The sequence below is a fragment of the Euleptes europaea genome, chromosome 5 (assembly GCF_029931775.1).
Source record: "Euleptes europaea isolate rEulEur1 chromosome 5, rEulEur1.hap1, whole genome shotgun sequence".
Classification (NCBI taxonomy): Eukaryota; Metazoa; Chordata; class Lepidosauria; order Squamata; family Sphaerodactylidae; genus Euleptes; species Euleptes europaea.
In genome coordinates this window covers 89,267,328-89,294,449 of record NC_079316.1, presented here as the reverse complement: position 1 = coordinate 89,294,449, position 27,122 = coordinate 89,267,328, and the positions used below count along the sequence as shown (strand labels likewise).

General features: G+C 44.6%; 1 protein-coding gene across 1 annotated transcript in view; it reads left to right on the top strand.

Annotated features, from left to right (window-relative positions):
• The first annotated feature begins 280 nt into the window (after positions 1 to 280).
• The window catches only part of NPFFR1 (neuropeptide FF receptor 1), a 42,112-nt gene continuing 15,270 nt past the window's right edge, over positions 281 to 27,122 (top strand). Inside the window, exons 1-2 of the mRNA XM_056850355.1 lie at positions 281 to 296; positions 8,917 to 9,219. Of these exons, the coding sequence (XP_056706333.1) occupies positions 281 to 296; positions 8,917 to 9,219 (319 nt within the window). The remainder of the gene's footprint in view (positions 297 to 8,916; positions 9,220 to 27,122) is intronic.

Below are 27,122 nucleotides of genomic sequence, written 5' to 3'. Positions count from 1 at the left end.
TCTTATCCTGGAACTGAAGTGGGCCGTTCTGAAGAAAGGAGCATATAAAGCCGGCAGCAGCATCCTTTGGAAGCAGCCTGAAGCTCCCAGGACTGGGGTGGGTGTGGGAGGTTGATTGCCAGGCGAGCGGACTCCTGTCGGAGCCGGGCAGAAACCCTTTTCTTTACCAGAGAGAGTGGGGCAAGAGAAGGGAAAGGTTGAGGGGCGGGGCTGGCTCCAGGAGTCCCGTTCTGCCTGCTGACCCCTACCCCCAGAGGAGGACCTGAGGCCCACCTGCATCATGGAGAGGGAAGAAGGTAAGGGCTTCCACTGCTTCTTTCCTTTAAGAACCGTTCAGTTGGCTTCAGAGTTGACCCACACACACGCATGCACACGTCTATTAAACATCAAAGAGTGGGTTTATCTCCATGGACTTTGGATGCGTTATGTGAAATTGACTGGATGACAAAAGGAACTGCCGGAGAGGGGTGGCAGTCCATCAAATACTGACTGGTGGCAGTCAGTATTGTCTACTCCGACCGGCAGCTGCTCTCCAGGGTCTCAGGCAGAGGACTTTCACATCACCTCCTTGCCTAGTCCCTTTAACTGGAGATGCTGGGGATTGAACCTGGGACCTTCTGCATTCCAAGCAGATGCTCTGTCACTGAGCCACAGCCCCTCATGTGCAAAAGATGCTTTGAGTTGAAGAGGCAGAACAGCTGGAAGGAGGGGCTGCGGAAGAAAGACGCACCACTTTCCACCTGTGGGTCCCACAGCCGTGGCGCCCAAATACTCGACACCATTTCTTTAAACCAAAGCAACTAAACTGTGTCCAACAAAGACAGCCTTGTGGTTGTTTTACCCCTTCTGGTGGTTTCCCATGAATTAAAAATCTCCTAGGTCTAGAGGTTTGCCTTCAGGGGTTTTCTAGCAGGCTCTTTTGCCAGCAACAGAATCTGCAGTCCCAGTCCTTGGTGCGGACCAGGCACTGCGGGTCAGACCTGTGGAGTGTTTTGACCCGTCCTGAACTGAGCACAGCTGGCAGGGACCAGCATAGGCAGAGCATTCTGCATGGCTGGTTGGCATTGCTTATCAGAGAGATATCTTGGGGAGAAAAGGTTCCTGCCCTTCCAAGAGACACTTCCTGTGTCCCTGGGCTGCCTGCTAGAGCATCAGACCAGGAACACGGGCACCTGCGGTTGCAAATGTTTGTTTTTTTATGAGATTATTCATACTTGCTTGCAATGCCTATTTGGTGCATCTTTGCATTGGTAGCATTCAGCATAGTGGCTGGCTATGTAACTACTGCTGATGTACACACACAATTTACCAGCTTGCTCAGCTGAGTGATCGTGGACAGCATGATGGAGGGAGACTGCAGCTCAGTGGGAGAGCATCTGCTTTGCCTGGAGAAGGTCCTGGGTTCAATGCCCAGCATCTCCAGTTAAAAGGATCTGGTAGCAGGAGATGTTAAAGATCTCCACCTAAAACCCCACAAAGCTTCTGCCAGCTCAGAGTGCATGGTACTGACCTTGACAGAGCAGTGATTTGACTCAGGACAAGGCAGCCTCATGTGTTCACCATTTAAAACCAATGGTACTAGGATGTATGCGCTGCTTGCACATTTGTTGTACTGGCACATAGTCGGGACCGATGGGCTAAAACTATGTTTATCAGGTGGCAACATAAGAGCATGTTTGGCTTTGAGAGTCTGGCGGAGAGACAAAATGGGCGAAGCTGGATCACTAGAGATCACTCCGAAGAACTGTCTCTCCTGTTCATTACAGTTTCGGTATAATATTATAGGGTGTTTTTGAAAGGACTCAGACAAACTCGGTAATCCGTTTTCACCCGGCCTGGAAAATCAAGTGGTATAGCCCTTCTGAGACCGTGCCATTTCAAGATGCAGGAGGGGATACTCATGCGTGAATGAGTTGGCCGGGAGAAGCCTATGCGTGCCCCCTTCTCCAGACATCGGTGATCCCAATATCAGGACATTCATGGCTTTTGCTCTGAGCACAACGATGTCCTGGGTACACCCTTTATCTTCTTAAGAACATAAGAAGAGCCCTGCTGGATCCTACCAAAGGTCTGCCTAGCCCAGCCTCCTGTTCCCATAGGGGATGACAGCCATGTGCCCTTGGGAAGCTCACAAGCAGCCACCCCACTCCTAACTCCCCAACAGCTGCTATCGCCTCTGAACATGGAGGCTCTGTTTAGTCACCATGGTTAATAGACATAGATCTGGCTCCAGTGCGAGACAATGGCCATAATTCATTGATATGGGAGAAGTTAAAGAGGTCAGGGAAGGTGCAGAATCTGATCCCAATCTTTGATACTGCTTGCCCAAGCTTTGTGGTGTGTGTGTGTGTGTGGGAGAAAGAGAGAGAGAGATGCAATGCCTTGCTGTGTACTATTTGTCTTCTCTTTTGGGAAGAAAATGGCCCCTTTAATTCACTCTTCTGGTGAACAACCCTGTTGCTCTCCAACAACCCCCACCCAGTTCCCAGTTTCCTCCGTGTTTCGCACAAAGGTCTTTTATGCATGGCTGTTTCACTCGCGGTCACCCCACCGACGACTTCGAGTCTGTGTGGGGATTATGCATGCCGTTTCCAACCGTCACAGGTCACCTCGCCTTCCCCCTGCCTTTGCCCGTGTTCTGAGGGACCTGTTTTATCTCAAATTTGAAAATGTGGGCGAAACACAGGGAAACAGCCATGCAAAAAAGACCAAAGTCTCTTGCCGAGGTAGGAACCGCCAATCAAACATATAATGTGAAGAGGTGGCAATCCTTCCTCGCCCCGCGGCTCCTCTCTCTCCGTTTCATGTTGATAAAGCCTGCTCATTATTCTCTTCTCAAGTCTTTCTGTGCCGCTAGAGTTGGATGCAAAGCATCGAACACCACGGCTGAATTCGAACAATGAGCTCTTTCGTGCCGGCAGAAATCAAACTTCGTTTTTTCAGAGTCCGGGGCTGAATTTATAGAGTTGGTAGTTGAGGAGTAAAACGGTTTTGTTATCTTCTGCTAGGAGGGAACGTGATGAAGACACTGCGGCTGGAAGCCAGGAAACACAGAATCCATCTATCACCCATCTCTTTCTTAGAGGCTAGAAATAAATAAGACAAGACTGTATTTTACTGGCATCAAAGATCATTAATTTATTTGCTTCTTGGGTTTTCTGAGGGCTGTTCCAGATAAAATAATTTGTAATTTAAATTTTGTGCTGTATTTATGCTAAGGTGAATATAGCACTGCTGGCTTGACATCTGGGTCAGATATAATGGAAAAAGAAGAAGAAGAGTTGGTTTTTTATATGCCGACTTTCTCTAACACTTATGGAAGAATCAAACTGGCTTACAATCACCTTCCCTTCCCCTCCCCACAACAGACACCCTGTGAGGTAGGTGAGGCTGAGAGAGTGTGACTAGCCCAAGGTCACCCAGCTGGCTTCGTGTGCAGGAGTGGGGAAACAAATCCAGTTCCCCAGATTAGCCTCAGCCGCTCATGTGGAGGAGTGGGGAATCAAACTCAGTTCTTCAGATCAGAGTCCACCGCTCCAAACCACTTACTCTTAACCACTACACCATGGTGGCTCTCAAATAGCTTTGTTGGGGGGGGGGCAGGCAGGCAAAGAATTTTGTCGCTGGATTTTATTCTTTTTAAAATCATCATCAGCCAATGGGACGTGTGCTGTGGGAGAGAGAGAAAGTCCATAGCAGGGCTGGCTCAAAGGAGAGCAGAGGTGTCCCCAAGTCAGCCATGAGTCATGGCCCAGGCTTCAACAGGTGAAGCATCATCAGAGGAAGAGCCTGAGCAGGGAGAAATAACGGGCATTGCACCTCGGGCAGCTGAGAATGCAGGGCAGGGCGAAGGACAACAGGTAGGAGTAAACACCAGCCCTGCGGAGGATTTGGAAGTAAACACAGAATCACCTCCTTCGGCACAACCAGATGCAGCTGTAACTCCACAGAAGCAGGACCCACCCAGCTCACCTGAAGCCACTCAACAACAGCAAAGGCAAAAAGGAAGAATGGAGTTGCAAAGTAAAAGGAGAAGTGCGCGTCTACAGGCACTAAGGAGACGGCTCCAAGACTGTGAGTTGTCTGAGGATGCGAACTAAGGCCAAGAGAAACAGCTTAAACCCAGGCTTGGAACAGACAGACGTTGCGAAAGCAATTGTTGCAAAAGGATCTCTGACTTTTGTTGCTGACGCTCCTAGACTTTGATAAACAGACTTCTGACCCTTGGACCGGACTTTGGACTTCCCCTCTGCACGCCGACTTTATTTTGGTTTCCAGCTCCTGGCGGGACTCCCCCGGATTCCTGCATTCCTGAGATAACAGCCTGCTCTCAAGACCAGTAGCCGGCAGTAACCCAAGACGACCTGGCCTAGCACACCATGCCCCAGAGCCTCATCTGATGTCACTGAGGATTCTGGAGCACATCTTCCACGTGCAAAGTCAGCTGCCATGCAAGCACCAAAACGAGACCCGGACTCATGCTGATATAATGGACTGCCCCAGGCAACTGCTTCCGCTGCCGACTGGCTCCAGCTGCCCCCAAGTGTGTATGTAGCCTGCAAGGAACCACAAAGAAACATTGAAAAACCAGAGGTTCTGATGCAGGGAATGTTGCAATGGGGGAGGGAAGGGTTGCCGAGCTCCAGGTAGCGCCACTCCCAGTATTACAATCTCCCACTATTACAATTGATCTCCAGACAACCAAGATCAGTTCCCCTGGAGAAAATGCCTGCTTGGGAGGGTGGATTCTATGGCACTAGACCCTCTGAGCTCCCCTCTCCCACCCTCCCCAGGCCCCACCCCCAAAATCTCTAGGTATTTCCCAACACAGAGCTGGCAATCCTAGGGGAAAGTGAAAACAGACAGCCAGGATGGGGGGGAGGTCTGCAACATTTTTATTTTTAAAGGTGATCCAGTGTGAGCCTCGGCTTACTCGTGTACAACAGCAGGGTCCTCGGTGTCTAAAAATTTAAAATAAAAAAACCTAACCATTGGAATAGTCAGAATGTGGCACAGTCATGTGGGCGGCAGGAGGGAGTTTGGACACTGATCACATGTCATAGACAACGGTTCCCTAGATGCTTGTTGCAGTCATGCCACTATAAAGAGCCAGTGTGGTGTAGTGGTTAAGAGTGGTGGACTTTAATCTGGAGAGCTGGGTTGGCTTCCCCACTCCTCTACATGAAGCCAGCTGGGTGACCTTGGGCTAGTCACACTCTCTCAGCCCCACCTACCTCACAAGGGTCTTTTATGCATGGCTGTTTCACTCGTTGTCCCCCCTCCGGTGACTTCGGTTCTTTGATTATGCGTGCCGTTTCCAACTGTCATAGGTTTTCCTCACTCTCTCCCTGCCTTTCCCTGCGTTTTGCCTGCGTTTTCAAATTCGACATAAAGCAGGACCCTGAAAATGTGGGCAAAATGCGGGGAAAGACAGAGGGAGAACGAGTCGACCTCTGACGGTCAGAAACGGCACACAAAATCAACACAAAGACCTGAAGTCATCGGAGGGTTGACGGCGAGTGAAATAGCCATGCATAAAAGACCATTGTGTCTGTTGTGGGGAGAGGAAAGGAAGGAGATTGTAAACGGGTTTGATTCTCCTTAAAAGGTAGAGAAAGTCGGCATATAAAAACCTATTCTATGTAGTATCAGAGGAGCATGCCTATTATTTTGGGTGCGGTGGAACAGGGGCAGGATGGTGCTGCTGCAGTCGTCTTGTTTGTGGCTTCCTAGAGGCACCTGGTTGGTCACTGTGTGAACAGACTGCTGGACTTGATGGGCCTTGGTCTGATCCAACATGGCCTTTCTTATGTAGATAGGATTTCTGGTGAAACTGATAAAATTAAATTGGACTACTTGTTATCAGATAAGAACTCTCAGACATCATGCCAAGTTGCGTTTGGATATGTAGGATCCTGATTTTGCATTTTGATGTGTAGGATCCGGAAAATTACAGTTGTGGCAGATTTTAAATGGTCCTAAATGGCTTTTAAAAGGTCACATTTTACATTATTTCCTTAAGCTAAGTTTTGTGAAATTGGATGAATTTTTACTGTTTGTAATGCTGGTCAATGACCGTAATAAAGATTAAGAGTGATGGGGAAATATATCTTTACAAGTAAAAGATGCCTGGATTCCAGAACAGCACCTGAACAACTGTGCAATTTTTGGATTCCCAAAGAATCAAGGAAGAGTCTTAGGGCTAGTCTACCCTGCAGCATTGCCACACATTAATTCAGATATCGTTAGGGCTGCCAGCCTCCAGGTGGTGGAGAAATAGACACCACTGTACTAATATCGGGAGGATGAGGAACTCAGTACAGGAGCGAAGTTTTTTGCACTTTGTATACACTTTGCTCCTGTTCTGAGTTTCTCAGCCTCCAGGTGGTGGCTGGAGATCTCCAGCTATTACAATTGATCTCCAGGCAACACAGATCAGTTCACATGGAGAAAATGGCCACTTTGGATGGTGGACTGTATGGCATAATACCCCATTGAAGCCCTGCCCCTCTCCAAACCCTGATCCCCTCAGGCTCCACCCCCAAAACCTCCAGGTATTTCCCAACCCAGAGCTGGCAACCCTAAATATTGTGGGAATGTCACACTCCTGTCTCTTAGGGCATCAGTAAGAGGGCTGGTAGGAATCAGGACAACTTTTGGGTTAGTGTACAGGGAGCTGGATCTTTTTATGTGGCCTATAACAGCAGCTCCTGGACTCGTGAAAACATCTGGTTTGTCAAGGGGACAAATGAGAGGTTGTTATGATAGTTACAACAGCACCAACAACCCACAAGATCATGCGTTCTACCAGTGGTCTTCAACCTCTCCAGACCCAGAAACAGTGTTGCTGGGCCACCAGCAGGGGATTCGGGGGGGTAGGGTTGCCAGATTCCAGCTGGGAACTCCTGGAGATTTAGGAATGGAACCTGGGGAGGACAGGGACCTCAGTGGGGTACAATGCCATAGAGTCCACCCTCCAAAGCATGCATTTTCTCCTGGGGAACTGATCTCTGTAGTCTGGAGGTAAGCTGTAATTCCACAGGAACTCTGGGTCCCACCTGGAGGCTGACATCCCTACCCAGAAACCACCTTTAACCACTCGGTAGCAACACTGATCCTTTATACTGCAAGCATGTGACAGGAAATCATGTGGCAGGAAGAGAAGGCACCTGATTTGACCTTATTTTGGAGGGCTCCAAATGTGTGGGGAGTATTAGAGGATCCACTGGGTTCACCAGTTTTAAACTGGTCCTTCTAACTGGTCCTTCAATATAATTTTAATGTAAGTTTGATCTTCTAACAGTTAACAGGTGATGGGTTGTAGGGACCATATCTCTAGGGTTGCCAGGTCCCTCTTCGTTACCGGCAGGAGGTTTTTGGGGCAGAGCCTGAGGAGGGTGAGGTTTGGGGAGGGGAGGGACTTCAATGCCATAGTCCAATTGCCAAAGTGGCCATTTCTCCATCGGCTGGAGATCAGTTGTAATAGCAGGAGATCTCCGGCTAGTACCTGGAGGTTGGCAACCCTACATATCACTCCAGTCTTGGCCACTCTACACTGGCTTCCAGTTTTTTTCCAGGCACAATTCAAGGTGCTGGTCTTCTTCTTCAAAGCCTTACATTGTTGGGACCAACGTATCTGAAGGACTTCCTAATCCCTCATGAAGCTGCCTGACGTTTTCAGAGGCCCTGCTTTGGGTGCCTGTGCCTTCTGAGATCAGGCGGATGGCAAACCGGGAGAAGGCCTTCTCATTCATGGCCCCAAAGCTCTGGAACTCTCTTCCCAGGGAGATTCATCTGTCCCCTTTTGTTGCTGTCTTCTGCTAGCTGGTGAAGACTGCTTTGTTTCATTTGGCATTCCCTCAATGATCCCTCAGTCTTAACCAATGTTTTATGTTTTGTATGTATCTTAACTCTGTTCTTTTAACTCTTTTTGAAGTTGTTTTTATGATGCTTGCTTGGGGTGTGTGTGATTTTGATGGTGTTATAATGTAATTTTATCTTGGATGTTTTAAATCATTAGCCACCTTGGTGGCCCTTGTAAATGTCACCTGCCCATTTCGGCCCACCAAGCCTCTATTTAAGGGACCGGGCTTTTATTTCCTGGCCAGTTAGCAACTTTAGGTGGAGCTGGGGAAAGTGTTTGGATCAGGCTGTGCAGATGACAAACCAAGACAGGGAGAGTGTTTGCTGGGAGAGGGGTCTGTAGGGTTGCCAATCTCCAGATGGTGGGTAGGAAAAAGGCACCTCTATGCTAGTACCTGAGGTTTGGAAATCAGCATAGATGTGAAAAGATGTATACAAAGTGCAAAATTTTATAATGCTACACAATAACACAATACACAATACACTATATATACAGATGTAACACAGACAACACAAATAAGTGCATCACCAACAAGCAGTCAAAGAACAACATACAGTCCAAAGTTTGTACAGTCCTGCACCAGGTAAGTATTTAACAATCCCTTGAAGGGTAGGTGTATACAGTCAACACTGATACCACCAAGGTTTCCACGAAGTGGAGATGTAGACCAATGGGGATCAGTTCCCCTGGAGAAAATAGCTGCTTTGAGAACAGGACTGTATGGCATTGAAGTCCCTCCTTTCTCCAAACCCTGCCCTCCTCAGGCTCTGCCCCCAAAATTTCCAGGTATTTCACAACCTGGAGCTGGCAACCCTAGGGGTCTGTGGTACTACTTGGACTAAAAAGTGGCCTTGCTGCACCATTCTCTTTGCTCAGTAGTGTGGGTCCATGGTTCAGTGGTAGAACCTCCATCCGCTTTGCATGCAGGGGCTCCTAGGTTCAGTCCCTAGCACCTCCAGGTGAAGACCAGGTAGTAGGTGATATGAAAGACACTGTGGTGCCTCAAACCGAATACAAGTTGATTTTCCTTCTCTTTCTTCCCCCCACCTCAGATGACACTTTCTCCCCTTCCAAAAGCAGCTCTAAGAATGAGAGCCACAGCCCGCTCTACAAGGAGAACTATACCTTCTCCGCCTACTACCAGCATTCTTCCCCTGTGGCCGCCATGTTCATTATCGCGTACGTCTTCATCTTCTTCATGTGCATGGTGGGCAACATGCTGGTGTGCTTCATTGTGCTGAAGAACCGCCAGATGCGGACCGTCACCAACATCTTCATCCTCAACCTGGCTATCAGCGATGTCTTGGTGGGGATCTTCTGCATGCCAACCACTCTTGTGGACAACCTCATTACAGGTGAGTGAAGGAGCAAACGGAAACTTCTACCAGACAAAAACAGAAATGTTAAACAGGAGAGCGAAATGACTTGCTACATAGAGTCCCAGATGCAGTTAGGGCTATGACATTGAGTGATCTATACAGGCTGGACCTTCTTGCTTTGGGAGCTAGTTTGGTAGCTCCATTGTCGATGTCTGTAGAAGGAAGGATCGTTGGTGAACATGCATTCCAGAGTATGTGCCAGCATGGTGTAGTGGTTAAGAGCAGTGGTTTAGAGCTGTAGACTCTAATCTGGAGAACCAGCTTTGATTCCCCACTCTTCCACATGAGCAGCGGATGCTAATCTGGTGATCTGGGTTGGTTTCTCCACTCCCACACATGAAGCAAGTTGGGTGACCTTGGGCTAGTCGTCATCATAATTACCTTTATTAGGCATTTACACCAGCATACAATAAACAGAACTGCGAAATCGGTTAAAACAGATTACATTAAAATGACATTACTTAGAAGTACGAACAAACTGCTCGCAAATCCTTTGTGCAGACAGGAGAAAACTAGCTACTTGTTGAGTGACAGAGGTGTTTCAATCAGATAAAAGGTACATCACCGACTGCTGATCTGAGAGACTCTGATCACTAGGCAGTAGGGGTTTAATATAAGTATTCCTCGGCCTCATGTAAAGCTGGCAGTACAACAGCACGTGGGTTAAGTGTTCAAGATCCCCAGTCTTACATGGACAATACCTATCAATAAAAGGGATTCCTTTGTATCTTCCTTGTAGAATAGCTGAAGGAAGAATGTTAAGTCTAGCGAGCATAAAAGTTCTGTGAATGTCCGGTGACTCCAAATAAGACAAGTAGGAAACTGCAGCTCCATAAGCCGGAGTAATACCATGAAACATGGGGGAACAGTGTCTATTAACTAGGGAGCTCTCTTAGAGCTCTCTCAGCCCCACCTACCTCACAGGGTGTCTGTTGTGGGGAAGGGAAGGTGATTGTAAGCCAGTTCGATTCTTCCTTAGGTGGTGGAGAAAGTTGGCATATAAAAACCAACTACACTTCTTCTCCTCCTCCTCCTCCTCTCTCCATCCTGAATGTATCCTTTCTTTTAAATGCGCAAAACTACCTGTACTTTCTGTGAATAATAATTGCTTTACAGATTGACAAATATTGCATGCGTGGATTAACTACGTTGAAAGGCAGCAGTAAAGCATTAGAATGTATTGGGTTTTTTTTATTATTAATGGCTGAAAAAAGAGCTACAAACTTTGAAACAATTTTCTAGCAAGATTCTCCCTGAGGATGTGGCATTGCTCCTTTTTGTTTAGTGGTACACACCCGACCGGCAATGTAGTTAACATGGTGGGATCAAAGAGGGTGGGATTCTCTGATATGGAGACAACTGTTTTGGTCTCCAATCTAGGGCGCTACCAAATTTCACAGCATAATAATTACAACAGCTTTATGCCTTTGTCTGTTGTCCTGGAGGAGGGTACTTGAACTGTAGGGTGAGGGGCTGGGAAATTAGTACTTCTCAAGAGAGAATAACAGAGCAATCCTTAACAGTGTTACACCCTTCTAAGTCTATTACTTCAGTGGACTTAAAAGGGTGTAATTCTGCTTAGGAGTGCACTTAAGAGTTTCTAAATAAAAACAAGGTATAATTGTTAGGTCGTATAAAATAGAGGGAGGTGTGAGGTGCTGAAATAAGTTACCAGCAATTGTATTTGATGCTGATAACTGGTTCATTTTGCCCAATGTATCTGCAACAGAATTGTCATTTTCACTCTCATTTTCAGTCTCTTTATTCCTTGCCAAGTTTTTGTCAATGTACTAAAAAGCCATCAAGTCCGGCTTCCCACCATTCATCATTCCACTGCAATGTAAGGCTCCAAATGTCTTGAGCCAGACTCTGGAGGCCAGACCCAGATGCCAAACTCTCTGTGCCACCAGGCATGCAGGTGTGAAATGATGCCAGACCCTATTAGGGTTCCATCTGGGCCCAGAAGTCCTTGATTCTGGCATGGGGCTTCAATAGGAACAGCTCATCTTTTGGGTGAAGACCAAGCTGTCACCAGGCTGCTCCCTTGCCTCTCCTCTCTCCAGACCAGTCTCCCTGTTTACTATCCCAAATATTTGCCTGCTCACCCGCCTGCCAAGTTCATCCATCTGCCTCATTTTGTCTCTATTGGACTTGCCAGAACTGGTATCCAGCAAACAACAAACACACAGCAGAGGCAGAGTAAACATTTTACATCAGGCAGGAGAGTCAGATTGTTGCTCGGAAAAGCAGAATACTCACAGGATCTCCGGCCTATTTGACTCTGAGAAATAAATCCTTTCTGACCCTAAATATAGGGCTAAGTCAAACCGTGAAGGTGACCACTGGCCACCCAAAGGCAATCTTAATGGAGTCTCTTTGTGCAATATTCTGCATCTAATTTTGGCGGCATCTGACATCTCAGAGGGAAACCCAAGAACATTGTCTGAGTGTGAGTGTATGTGTGTATAGGGCAGTCCAATTGCAGCCAACTTATGGTGACGCTATAGTGTTTTCAAGGCAAGTGATTAAGCAGAGGTGGTTTGCCATTGCCTTCCCATGCAAGGTCTTCCTTGGTGGTCTCCTACCCAAGTACCAACCCTGCTTAGCTTCCAAGATCTGATGAGATAATGCTATACTCTGCCATTCCACATCCCCCAAGAACATTAGTAGGGATAAAAAGTCCTACCCAACACTGTGCATTGCTGAACTTACAGATGATTGATAGATGGATGGATGGATGGATGGGTAGCTCTAGTTAAAACCTAGATGGGTAGATGGATGGATGGAGAAGCTCCAGTTAAAACCTAGATATCACTGTAGAATGAAGGATACACAAGATCCATGTAGGATGAGATGGATAAACAGAGGAAATCAGTTGTGTTTCCTGTTCACCCCCAATATTTGCCATGGCAGAATAGCTCTAAGGGGGTTACCTATCAAAATGAGGGTATTGCATATCAGATACCTCAATCCTGAATTCTGAGCATGCTTTAGAAAAAGTGAAGATACCCAAAGTTCCTCTTCTGGAAATGTTCCTCTTGCTGTTGAGTGGTGTGAAGGAACAGCATCTAAAGCCTTGGTACTTTTGATGTTCAGCAGATCAAAGAAAAGTGAACTCCAGCAAATATTACTGGTAATGCAATCACACTGAGCTGATGTCTTTTCCTTCCACATTATAGCTGGAATTTAATAGTCTTTAAAGAGACCAAACTCCAAGACCTTCAGAACAGACACATTTAGTTCCTAGTAAGTTCACTATCATTTCAGTTCTTACGGCTTAACCTTCATTTTCTCTGCATGGTTTGCCGCCATTTTTGGATTTAAACACTGATTACCTCAGCTGTGTGTTACTGCTTCTTGGTTAGGGTGCCAAACAAAAGTGTGAGTTGTTTCACGAGTCCAGGTTTATCACTTGAGAAATACAGCATCGAGTTACGGCTTGAATGTTCAAACTGCTTCAAACAACAATACTTCGCAGTAGAGCCAACAATACTTTGCAGTAGAGCCCATCTGTAGGTCATGAGACCGTGGCTTCAAGTAGAGGCCTGGGGATAGAGGATAGCCAAACAATATCGGAGACCATCTGGCATGTTAAGCTATATTGACTGAGGGTGAAGGGGACCCTATCAGGGTGTGATAATTCATGCCATCAAGTTGCAGCTAACTTATGGCGACCCCAGTAAAGGGCTTTCAAGGCAAGGGAGAGGCAGAGATGGTTTGCCCCTGCCTTCCTCTGCAGAGTCTTCCTCGGTGGTTTGCCTTCTATGTACTTACCCTGGTTAGCTTCCAAGATGTGATGAGACTGGGGTATGACATGCTGCCTTTCTGTAATAATTCATACGGTCAAGAAAAATGAGAAGCTTTTAGGCAGGAATTCCATGTTTCAGTTTGGGATCTATGGTGTCATTGTAATGTTTTGTCTCAATTGATGTTATGGAAGGTTTCCATATGAAAGTGATAAACTACATAGTATGATCAACTGATGTTACTGATTAGATGTATCTTGTGCAAACTGAATCTGTTATTTTCTGGCCTCTATCTACCTGTTAAGGTAAAATCTCTGCATAGGGCAATATCTGAACTGTGAATTTTAGGTTCTTGGATTCTAAGATTAACCTTGAATATTCTGCAAGCAATGGATAGTCCAAACAGGATGCTTGTAAATTCAGATTCTACAAGCATCCTGGTCACAGTGGAGGGGAGGGAAGACCGAAAATTGAACGAGCATGACTAATCACTGTTGCCTCTATAAACAGTCCTTCCAGATTAGGATTCAGACATATTGGCACATCAGAGTTTGTCTATTGCTGGTCACACATTTATTTTGATGGAGAGCATCAGATTATAAACCATAACTGGAAGAGGGGCAGGCCTGTCATTGTGCTTTAGCCAAAATAACAGAGCAAGGGGGCGGTCTCGGCTTCAGGGCAGCAGCTTGGGACCTTGTGCTGGTGGGTAGGTTGCCAACCTCCAGGTACTGCAATGCAATAACACAGAGACTGGCACAATGCAGCGGATGAAATAAATATAATAAACACAAATTCAAGTTAACAAGTCAAAATCACATCCAAGAGTCCAAATAGGTACTCAGTATAAATGAAGTTTCTTTCTTCTTTATAGATGATGTTACTTTCTTCCTGACAGGAGATTATGCCAGTCACCAAAGAAGATGATGCCTTTTCTTGAGAAATCCTCATTTCGAATATACAATATTCTTCCTCAGCTGACCTATGGTGACCCTGTAGGGTTTTCAAGGCAAGAGTCATTCGGAGGTGGTTTGGCCACTGCCTGCCTTCGTGTGGGCTGGGAGAGTTCTGAGAGGAACTGTGACTGGCCCAAGGTCACCCAGCAAGCTTCATGTGGAGGAGTGGGGAATCGAACCCCTTTCTCCAGATGAGAGTCTGCCACTCTTAATCACGGCACCACACTGTCTAACCATCCCAAAGCCCTGTTGAATCCACATCTGGTTATATCAGATCTGCATATGAATTCCAAATCAGCATCTTATCCCTCCATCAAAGGAACTTCAAAGAACTTGCAATGCATAAAATCAAATTAAATATCTTTTCTCAAGCATCTGCCTTAACCTTGATGTCATAAATTAATAGATAACATCAAAAGATTGTCATATAAACAAATAAGGTTTACATAGCATTTCTAAGTTTCACACCCATTGTTTAGCTATTAAGTTAAAACATTTTCTATCTTAAAGATATATATATATATATATATATATATATATATATATATATATATATATATATATATATATATATATATATATATATATATATATATATATATATATATATATATAGCCTCTTGATTAACTTTTAAAGCCAAAGAATACTTAAAACATTCTTTTAGGCAGATGTAAAAGCAAACAAGCCAAATTCAAAAGGTGTCTTATCCATTTTTTCCCCTAAACTCTGTTATCTGTAAATTAGCTCTGTTCCTAAACCGTCAGCTAATTTCTCTGCAGTTACACAGCTGTTTTCCACTGCCTCAGACAACTGTTAAGTTACGTAGCCAAAACATAAATGAGAACTAAAAACACGAAATTAAATGCATTTAAAGCTACAATATGTCAATACCTATAATCAATATATTAAAAACCACAACAGTCTGCCTTTGAAATTCTTCTGATGAATTATGGCAGCCTTCAAGCTGGGAGGATGAAAGGCTCCCCCCACTCATTTCTTTGTTTATAACATCTGGTTTGCATCTATTGAGTATCAGCATGTCATTGAAAGACAAGCACCAGACAGTGATTGATGGAAAAACCTTTGTCGGTGTAAAAGCATAACACAATTATTTCTTGAAAAGCTGAGTCATCATCCTTCTCTTCATTGAGAGTGCTGTGAATTTAGCTCCAGTTTTTCTGTAGCAGGTAAATGGATAGATAGATCATTAAATCAGAAGCCATTATTTTGGCCTTTAATAGCATACAATAGTCATCATTTCCCCCCATTTTGGAATATTCAAAGTACTTCACATTCAAAAATCTGGACAATAACCCTGTAAGTAGGGTTGCCAACCTCCAGGTACTTAGCAAAAGATAAGCAACAATACTAAATAGACAAGCTGTATCAAATAATAGTACTCAGCTCTCAATGATGCCACATCACTTCCATATGAGGAGAGCGACTTGCCTCAGTATCAGTCTGTCTGAATCTCAGCTCAGCTGTGAACTCACTAGGTGAGCCGCTTGTTGGGTTTTTATCACCAAGGCAACATTCACAGTCCAAATTTTTACAGTCCTTCTTCAGCCTCACAGATCGGCACTTCCACAGACCTAACTGCTCAACCAGTTTAAAGTCTGCAGTGTAAATTATTCCATGCATGTGGTGAAGCTGATTTCCCCTAGTTTTGTTATGCATACCCCACTATCCTAAGTGGTGAGAAACTTTGGGGAAGAGCTTACCTGGGTTGGCTCTAAGGTTGCCAACCTCCAGGTGGTGGCTGGAGATCTCCCGCTATTACAACTGATCTCCAGCTGATAGAGATCTTTTCACCTGGAGAAAGTGGCCCCTTTGGCAATTATGGCATTGAAGTTCCTCCTAGGGTTGGTAGGTCCCTCTTCGCCACTTCTCCAGCTACTACCTGGAGGTTGGCAACCCTACTGGAGCTACAGGAAGACATGTTAGGATTACAGTTCTATGTGGACATTTCCCTGATCTGCAATATGGTGTGGGCTGAGCCTGCTGTTTGCTGCTGAAAGAAAACAAGTCAAAAATCCCAGCAGACAGAAGACATAAGCCTGCTTGTGTCTGGGGGTTACCGCACTCAGCCTTCTAGGGCATTTTTTAAAGTTGGACCACGTTATATAATAAATCGTTTCCGATGTGTTCCCCACCGCACTCTTCTACTCCAGCATGGTATTCAAGGATTTCCGAAACGTTGCATGGAGGGGGGGGCGGGCTTCTCGCCGGACTCGCGGGTCCTGCTGCCACTCCAAGAGGCGCCCCAAAGAAGGGTGGCTGGCTGGGCTGGGGGGGGGGCGGGAGGGCTTCTCGCCGGACTCGCGGGTCATTAGTGACATCACTTAAACGGAGCAAACCAATACACCGCTTGTAAAGGGTTTTTGAATACCACGGCCAATAAACGGTTGGAAGACGTCTTCACAGCTGAAGGGGCCAAAGTAAGTGCGACCACCATTTTTTACAACAATTTCAAACTCTTAATAAATCGGTGGGAAAACATTGAAAGTGCAAACTGATTTTTTTACAACATTTCCAAACTCTTGAAACATTGGTTCTTGTAGGTGTCCGGGCTGTGTAACAGTGGTCTTGGTATTTTCTTTCCTGATGTTTCGCCAGCAGCTGTGGCAGGCATCTTCAGAGGAGTAACACTGAAGGACAGTGACTCTCAGTGTCAAGTGTGTAGAAAGAGTAATATATAGTCAGAAAGGGGTTGGGTTTGAGCTGAATCATTGTCCTGCAAAACGTCAGGAAAGAAAATACCAAGACCACGGTTACACAGCCAGGATAACCTACAAGAACCAATGAACTCTGACAGTGAAAGTTTTCGACAATATCTTGAAACATTGCTGGGAATACCTAGTGTGGTAACAGCCTCTGTTAAAGCAATACTTTGGATCTTGGCCAATATTTCAGAATTCTTACAGGGTCATCCTAAAAAGAGTTATGCCTTTCTAAGTCCATTGACGTTAATGGGGCTTAGAAGGAGGGTAGTTCCATTTAGGATTGCTCTGATCAGGTGTAATGCTATTTCTACTCTCACTCAGTGAAACGACGTGGAAGATAGCTGCTGACAAGTGATTTGTTTTTAATCCCTCTAACCCGGCAAGGGAGTGGAGGTGTGATAGGGAAAGGTTACAATGTGGAAAAAATCTACTTATGCGGAACTGCAGATATGGAAATGCATGAGCGGTTTTGCCAAAACATCAAATGCCTTCTCATTTATTAGCATAATTCCTCGTTCCAGTAAAGCACATTATTATAGCAGCACTTCAGAGATTTCTCAGGGACAACTCAATGACCACTTGGACATGTATAAGCTGATTGGGTTCAGTGGGACCACTTAGCTAAGTGCCCAGCAAATCTTCCCTTTAGGCAGGCCACCGGTTGGAGTTTGACCAATTTTAAGGCCAATGTGTACACTGGCTACTTCACCCTTCCAGTCCTTTTTCTGTAGCTGATGTGCATGCCTGAAAAAAACAAGTGCCATTTTATTGATTGATTGATAACAATTTTACCCCGCCTTTATCCAGGGTTGCCAATTTCAGGTTGGGAAATTCCTGGAGATTTTGGGGGTGAAGTCTGGGAACAGCAGGCTTTGAGGAAAGGAGGGACCTCAGTGGGGTATCATGCCCTCCAAAGCAGCCATTTCCTCCAGGGGAACTGATCTCTGTAATCTGGAGATCAGTTGTTATTCCAGAAGAGCTTCAGGCCCCACTTCAAGGCTGGCAACCCTACACCATCCTCACTAGGCTCTTAAGGGCAGCTTGCAACAGTTAAAGACGCAGAATAAATGGTCTAAATATCAGTCCACAATATTCCTTTGCAAGCCTTCCCAAGGAAATAGGAACAGCAGAAGAGAAGCATAACAGATCCTATAAAGTAAGAGAAAAGCGCCACTCAGTTGAGTAGACACGCCATTCAGAACATACACTGCTTAGCTGTCCTAAAACTCTCAGCCCAGAATAGGGTTGCCAGCTCCGGGTTGGGAAATGCCTGGAAATTTTGGGGCGTGGTTTGGAGAGGGAAGGGACTTCAATGCCATAGAGTACAATTGCCAAAGCAGCCATTTTCTCCAGGTGAACTGATCTCTGTTGGCTGGAGATCAGTTGTAATAGCAGGAGATCTCTAGCCACCACCTGGAGGTTGTAGTCGAAAACGGCTATTAGTGCTACTCAGGAGTTTAAGAATTCAAAATAAGGACACCAGCAAGAATAAACCCACAATAAGGTAACTACAATGCAAAATTGCTTTTTAGAAAAATATATTGAGAATAAATTCTCACTAACACAACCTCAGTTGAGCAGACAAATTTTTTTTTACAATTGGTCTAAAATAGACCCAATATGACGATGCAAAGGCGTTACAAGGAGGTAAATGTAGGCAAAATTGCTCAATTCATTTCAAGTCTATACATATAAAATGCAACAGTTAGACAACGGAGACAAGACGTTGTGCAATGGAAATCCAGTATAATTCCATTTCATATGAAACTTTTTCAAGCTCTCAGTCCTTCCGTGCACAATTCATTCATGAAGGAGTGTACCTTCCTTGTATGAATGGACAGCAAAGTAAGACGTCTTACTTTGCCGTCCATGCATACAAGGAAGGTACACTCCTTCATATACTGAATGTATTGTGCACGGAAGGACTGAGAGCTTGAAAAAGTTTCATATGAAATGGAGTTATACCAGATTTCCATTGCACAACGTCTTGTCTCCGTTGCCTAACTGTTGCATTTTATATGTATAGACATGAAATGAATTGAGCAATTTTACCACCTGGAGGTTGGCAACCCTAGCCGGTGGCCAGGGAGGTCCTGGAAACCGTAGTTAGAGGAACATTCTGTTTTTATGGGAGGTAGTGTCAGGAGTGTACTGGGAAGTGCAGATGGGCTGGGAGGATCAGGGCCCTCCTGTCTTAGAGGAGGTGGCTTTAATTGCTACTAACCCATTCTCTGGGGCTAGGGTTGCCAACTCTGGGCTGGGAAATACCAGGCAATTTTGGGGGCAGAGCCTGAGGAGGGCAGGGTTTGGAGAGGGGAGGGACTTCAATGCCATAGAATTCAATTGCCAAAGTGGCCATTTTCTCTAGGTGAACTGATCTCTATTGGCTGGAGATCAATTGTAATAGCAGGAGCTCTCCAGCTAGTACCTGGAGGTTTAAATAAGCAACAGCACGAAGGCTCAATTTGAAAATCAGTCATACAATTATTTACTAACAACAATTCCTACAGTGCTTAACACAAAATACAAATTGCAAAATACATCACAAAATGAATCACATCAATATCTCAAAGGAGCAAGTCCATTACAACCCATAGGATAAGCCGTGAGCTAAATCAGAGGTAAGTAGAAACTGTATCGAAGAAGTGATGAGCTTCCTTTCAGTTCCACTATTCCAAGAACGCGGGGTTGCCCCACCAGAGCGCTCCGCTTTTCCAATGAGAAAAATATGTAAGCGTGCAGAGTCCAATCAATGGTCAACAAGACGACACCTCTAGATCGGTGTACTGTTCGCAAACAATTGCTTCATCAGTTGGTCTCCAATATAGTGTTATTGCGAATTGCAACAAAATAACAAGCTTCTAAGGGTAAATATACCTCTGGGGGAAAAAAGACATGCTTACTCATTTTATACATAGGGAAATAATATTATCTTTATCAGGAAATATACAAAAGAATATGCTTACCACAACAGAATGACCAGTAGACCCAAAGGGTTCTATCTTCATAAGAGGTTTGAAAACTGCTAACTTTTCCCATAGTTTAAATTAATAAATTCAAGAAATTGCTCTCACCTGTATCTGAATTTTAAAGGGACAGTCCTATTGGACACATTTAGTGACTTAGGGTACTTGTTGAAGGAAGCTCTTAAAGCTCTTAAAGGAAACACACTAAGTCAAACTCATTATTTAAACCTGTTGGTGTCATTGTTTTAAAAAGAAATATATATCTCATTTCTTGTCTATGCAATATTTTATTTACATCTTGTTGGCAATAGGGACGGGGCTTATACTGCCAAAGAACAAAAAATAACAAATCATTATCAGTATGTCCTTTTTGTAGGTAATGTTCCGTTAAAGGGGCTTCCATCGTTCTTGCGCGTATCCATACCCTATGCTCCCCGATGCACAGTTTGACCTGCCTCATCATAGACCCGATATACATAAGTGAACAAGGACACAAGATGGCGTAAACCACATTTTGTGACAAACAATTACTAAATTGTTTAAGCTTAAACTTAAAATTTTGAGAAAGTGGAGCTTACTTCCTTAACTGGAAGACTGTAGGTGCAAACGGAGCATGCGCCGCATTTGTGATGGCCGACGGCATTAACTCCTTGTCTACTCTCCAAGAGATCTGTTTTAACTAAATAATTTCTCAAGGATTGTGTTTTCCTGAGACCAAAGAGCGGTTGTTGTTGGCAACCTGACACATTATGTAAAATGTGCCAGTGACGGTGTATGGTTTTCTTAATCTCATATGTCAAGTGATTAAATTCAAGAGAAGCATAGATTCTGGGGGCTTGACTGCTTAAGTCTTTTCGATGGTAAAGAAGCTGTTCCCGACTCTTATTTGCTGTCCGTATTTGGCCACCCTAATGACCCCATTTCTTCTCGCTGGCACTTCAGGTGCTGGCAGGCAACATATGATGTTGGCAGGAGACCTGGCAACCCTAGCAAGCCCTATAGGGCTTTAAATGTCATCACTAGCACCTTGAATTGTGCCAGGAAACAGACTGGGAGCCAGTGTAGATGGGCCAAGACTTAAGGAGTGATGTGATCCCTATGATCCACTCCAGTCTACATCCTGGCTGCAGCGTTCTGCACAGATTGAAGTTTCCAAGCAGTTTTCAAAGGCAGCCCAGTAGATCCGGGCCATCTTCAGCCTGAAAAATAACAAAATCAAAGCCAGATAATATGTCTAGAACAATCCTGATGTTACATTGCTCCTTACCTTCCTGTTGTGCTAATGAGGCAAAGCAACAATGGTCCTCGTATCATCGCTAAATGTAGCAGAGGCAGGTTGCTCTGAATGGGACGGATCAACACACAAGAAGCCACCAGGGCTTTTGACAAGAGGTATTATTTCTGTGTTGTCGACCCCTCCTCAACCTGCCTTTGCTGCACTAGGCAGACTTCGTGTTGCGCTGGAGCTAATTTGCACTGCAGATCGGATTCTGAGTCATTACTATGCCAAGCAGTCGTGCACATTCCCACTCAACCTTGCACATGTTAAAAGTAGAAGCTCTTTAATTGGCCAAAATCATTGTTTATGTTTCTGAACTCCCATTAGCACTTCGGAGTTAAGACAAATGGATCCCATTTCTGATTTGTATCCTTTTAATCAACAGAACAATTAGCTAAGTATCAATTGCGAGATCACTGTTCATGCAAATCCTCACCCATTTCTCTTTCCTGCTGTCATTTAAAAATACGATGAGTTTGGCTCTCCTTTATTTGTAAATGGAGGTTACCAACCTCCCCCAGAATTACAACTAGGGTTACCAACCTCCAGGTACTAGCTGGAAATCTCCTGCTATGACAACTGATCTCCAGCCAATAGAGATCAGTTCACCTTGAGAAAAAGGCTGCTTTGGCAATTGGACTCTCTGGCATTGAAGTCCCTCCCCTCCCCAAACCCTGCCCTCCTCAGGCTCCACCCCCAAAACCTCCCGCCGGTGGCGAAGAGGGACCTGGCAACCCTACATAGAGTCCAACTGCCAAAGCGGCCCTTTTCTCCAGGGGAACTGATCTTTATCGGCTGGAGAACAGTTGTAATAGCAGATCTACAGCTACTACCTGGAGGTTGTAAGCGTAAGCAAACATCACATAATATACACATAATATACAGTAACGATCAATCCAAGGTAAGTGTCTACAAGAGAGTAACAATCAATCCAAAAGTGAGTGTCTACAAAAGAGTAACAGTCACAGTCAATCAAGCTTGGAAGTCTTCAAAAGAAGAGAAGGTAAACAGGGATACGATTGTTTCAAGTCTTCCTCAGTCCTGTTTCTGAGAGAAGGTAAACAGGGATACGATTGTTTCAAGTCTTCCTCAGTCCTGTTTCTGTATACAAAAAATTAAAATATATAGAACAACCAAGTCCAATTATATACAATATTTCATAAATATTAAATAGTGATTTACTTACAGTTTGAGTCTTAACAAGTACACTGTTTCAATACAAGCTTTCAAAGCCAGTGGTAATAATCTCCCATAGGGATGAAGAAAAGAAGCATACCATGTAGAATTAATATTTCGTATCTTATGATTTCCAAACAAGGATATTCATTCTCCAGTACATGGTTGCACAGACAAGTTCAATAATTTACAATGTTCCCAAATAGGATACAATGAGTAGCAGCCCCAACTCCACAACGGAGCAGTTTAAGTGTAAGATGTTTCACAGGTGTGATGCAATGTCGCAGGAGGTTCTTAAAGAGACATGACAAAATTATATAAAGCATGATAAATCATTATACTGGTTCAAGCCAAATGGCACCAGGGATTTAAACAAATGAATAAAAGAAGCCTCTTTCTGTCTAAGTAAACGTTCAGTGTCTCTTCTATCATAGCATTGTCTGTGCAACCATGTACTGGAGAATGAATATCCTTGTTTGGAAATCATAAGATATGAAATATTAATTCTACATGGTATGCTTCTTTTCTTCATTCCTATGGGGTCATGCCCACTGTTTTGCTCGTTTCCCCTTCCTTCTCCTCTAGGGTTGCCAACCTCCAGGTACTAGCTGGAGATCTCCTGCTGTTACAACTGATCTCCAGCCAATAGAGATCAGTTCACCTGGAGAAAATGGCCGCTTTGGCAATTGGACTCTACATCATTGAAGTCCCTCCCCTCCTCAAACTCCACCCTCCTCAGACTCCACCCCAAAAACCTCCCGCCGTTGGTGAAGAGGGACCTGGCAACCCTATTCTCCTCCCTCTACCCATTCCCCCCTACTTTTTTTTAATGCCATGATTAGCGATATAATGAGAGATCGTAACAACTAGGGTTGCCAGGTCCCTCTACACCACCAGCAGGAGGTTTTTGGGGTGGAGCCTGCGGAGGGAGGACTTCTTTTTGGAGAGACTGCAAGAGACATGCTCTGAGAAGCTTGTTCCAGCTCACTGAGTCTCTAGGTCCCATACTAGGCACTTCAACATAAAGTGCTGGCTGAAGAAGCCAAATGCTTTTTGGCGAAAGCGCACCTTATCCGGAAGGCGCTTCTGTGCTTCGCCCGGGCTTTTCGCATCATGTTCGGACATGCGTTCCAACCTTTTGTATAGAAGTGTATTTAGCCCTTGTTGCAATTGCTTACTCTGGTCAATTTCATGAAGACTTGCTAGTCTATTCTGAAATATCTTGTTTCAGCTTTTGGACTGATTTGCTCATGTATATATAAGTGTTCATTGTTCGTTTGTTTGTTTGTATGTTGTTTGCTCACTTATATTCACCATATGTATGTAGGGTGACACTTTGACATGTTTATTTTGTAACTTATTCAATAGCATTTTTGATATATTGATCATTGGCTGAGTACCTTTTTTTGTAGCAACGACTTTACAGTACTGGTGATCTTTCTTACCAACCTCCAGGTAGCAGCTGGAGATCTCCTGCTATTACAACTGGTCTCCAGCTGATAGAGATCAGTTCACCTGGAGGAAATGGCCACTTTGGCAAATGAACTTTATGGCATTGAAATCCCTCCCCTCCCCATACCCTGCCCTCCTCAGGCTCCACCCTAAAAACTTCCCACCAGTGGTGAAGAAGGTCCCGGCAACCCTATAAAGAGGGCATGTAAAACAAGGCACAGAAAAGTCTTGTTGCCTTAACATAGTCAAGGTTTGCAGTCAAAAGGCCTAGAAACTTAATTTTTTGCCATTATAAACAAGCAGCATCCACAGATTTCCCTATAACCTTTCTGACCATGATCTGCCAGTTCAGAATGCTTCAAATCAACCAGCCTTTCAAGGCACTAGTGATGGAAAGAAAGTGCAAACTCGCGGGCGTAGAGGAGAGTTTCTGTTTGTCCTTCTGAAAAAGACATTTCATGGCAGCGATCTCTAAAGGGCAGCTTTAAAGTGGTGGCACACAGGTAGTCCAAGTTCAAATATCTGTTCTGAGATGGGTTTGTGATCATAAGAAAAATGGAGACACCTAGAGGAAGATTGCAAATGTAAATTGAACCTGATACCTTGACAGTTTTTAAAATAAGTTTGGAAGAGGAATGATCGTTCCTAGTTAAAAAAAACCTCTCTATTCATATTGGGGTAATAAGCACAGTTCCTTCCCAGGCTATTTGCACTACAGTTGAAGAGTCCCTCTCATTATTGACTAAATTCAGGTAGTTTCAAATTAGAAATAGATTGTTACAAAGCTAAACCCCCCCCCCCAATACTAGGTAAGGTAAAGGTCCCCTGTGCAAGCACCGGATCATGCTTGACCCATGGGGTGATGTCACATCCTGACATTTTCTAGGTAGACTTTGTTTACGGGGTGGTTTGCCAGTGCCTTCCCCAGTCATCTTCCCTTTATCCTCAGCAAGCTGGGTACTCATTTTACCGACCTCAGAAGGATGGAAGGCTGAGTCAACCTTGAGCTGGCTGCCTGAAACCGACTTCCGTTGGGATCGAACTTAGGTCGTGAGCAGAGCTTGGACTGCAGTCCTGCAGTTTACCACTCTACGCCACGGGGCTCCTCCCACAATACTAGGTAATATTATATTATCCATTTTGGCTTCCATTATCTCTTTACTTAGCACAAATTGATCTCCAGTTTTGTTAATATAATGATCAGCATGTTTTTCTTCTGTTCTCAGCCTTTTAAGCAAACCAGCTGTTCCACTTGATATTAGAGTGACATTTGATCAGCTGCCGATGTTTTCTACAGTTTATCTATTTACTTTCTCACTGAGACTGCAGTGATGATCTGTCTTGAAATAATCTATGCTGCCATTAAATAATTTCCACGAATGCCTTCAGTTGTGAACAATACATGAATGTTGTCATCCAGAGACAACATTTTGGATTTTAGGTGGAAGTTGGTCTCCTAACAAGGACACATAAGGCTTGCAATCTGTTTATAGAGTGAATGTCAAATCAACAGGGCACATTTTTAGACATTCCCTAGTCTTTTTCTAGCTGCACATGATAGAGTTTCATCTAGGGTGAGTGCCCAGTCCAATGTTATATATGTTGAGTCGACATCGCTGTAGTTCTCCCAGCCCCAAAATTGCAACAATTTGCATTCCCCCAAATAGCATCATATGGGATAGTACTAAGGATGAAACAAATATCTTCTTGACATTGTTTTTGAAGTTTTTTGAGCTCCTAATCCACATATTCTTCTCACTATGAATAGGGTTGCCAGGTCCCTCTTCGTCACCGGCAGGAGGTTTTGGGGGCAGAGCCTGAGGAGGGTGGGGTTTGAGGAGGGGAGGGACTTCAGTGCCATAGAGTCCAATTGCCAAAGCGGTTATTTTCTCCAGGTGAACTGATCTCTAGCTGGTGTGAGCTGGTTCAGTGTTCCCAAAGCATGAGCAAAGTTACCCCTCCCATCTCAGTTTCCCAGATGCAGCACAGAAACTCATTAACAGAGGCTTAGGAACCTGTCCTTGAATCAGACTGCTGATAAGACAGCTGCGAGCAAACAACAGCTGGGCCTCTGGTGGAAAATTACAAGCAAGACAAGATGAATTCTGTCTGTCTTGACATGAGGGTCTCGCTTCCCTTTGGCTCCTAGCTTGCGCCTCACCGCTTGTGGCTTTGGACAAGCCAGCCGATGAGTACAGGGCCAGCCTGCGATGTAGGGTGTTTTTGGTTTGTTTTCTTGTTGTTTACTGGATTAGTTATGCAGGGTTTTCTCTGTTGCAATCTGCTTTGGGACTCTTCAGCGAGAACAGCAGGGTACTGATGTGTGTGTGTACAGTGCCGTCAAGTCGCAGCCGACTCATGGCGACCCCTTATGGGGTTTTCATGGCAAGAGACTAACAGAGGTGGTTTGCCAGTGCCTTCCTCTGCACAGCAACCCTGGTATTCCTTGGTGGTCTCCCAACCAAATACCAAGCAGGGCTGACCCTGCTTATCTTCTGAGATCTGTTAAATGATAATAATCTTGTCACTGGATTTTGGCACAACCACAATCCCAGCACACCAAGGTATAAGTCCTTTGACCCTTGTGATCACTCTCATTTCTTCCATTCTTCTGTACTTCTATTTTGCCTATTGATGGCAAAGGCCTTGGTTTAGTTATAATATATGGAACTATGTCTGTTTTCAAATGTATCTTACATTTAACATGAAAAAACCCTGTCTGTGCCAAATGTGGCTGAAGTAATCCATTCCTGCTATATATAACCATGTCCAAGATTAACCATGGCCTCAGACACAGAGCTCAAAGGTTCACCTTTCATTTTGTTCACTGATGACGTATAAATATATAATATTGTGGAGAAATGCTCTCCACCCTAGAGATCATATTTATATCTCAATAGTTGGGTTTATACTGTATTTATGTTACAAGAGCCCCTCTGTAAATCTGTAGCTGGAAGAAAGTACAGGGAATAATTCATCCCTCCCCCTAACACCCAGTATTTTAGTGCTTACAGATGCAAATGGCTCTGGTCAAAGGAAGAACAAAAGGTTTACCATTTCACACCTTGCCAGATTGTTCTACCTGGGGAAAGAGACAAAGGAAGCCAAATAGCTAGATAGTTTTCCTCTTCATAGTTTACCTCTTCATCATGAAGAATGAGAATGACCCAAGAGGGGAATGGACTCACAAAGATCTTCTCTTTTGGCTTTTGACCAGAGAGTCACAAGCCATGAAGGTCTTAGTCTTTACCTAGGGACTCCATCGTGACCATGTGTCAAGGGACAATGGGAGAAGTCCTAACTCTGAGAACAAATATAATGATGGACTGTTAAGTCCTGCAACTTCACGTTTTACTAGCCTATCCTGGGAACATCATCACTTGAATAAGTATAGCATTTAGGGAAGTGATATGGGCAGCCAATTCCGGGGGCGGGGGGATAGGCTATGCCTAGGGATGGTGTTGTGTATGTATTTAGTTGGGGAGTAAGCAAGGGGAGATCTTGGAGCTTGAGTCCTGCACGAAGGATCCTAAACCCTGCTCACCCTATTGGTCAAGCAAACGGACCCCATTGGTTCTAA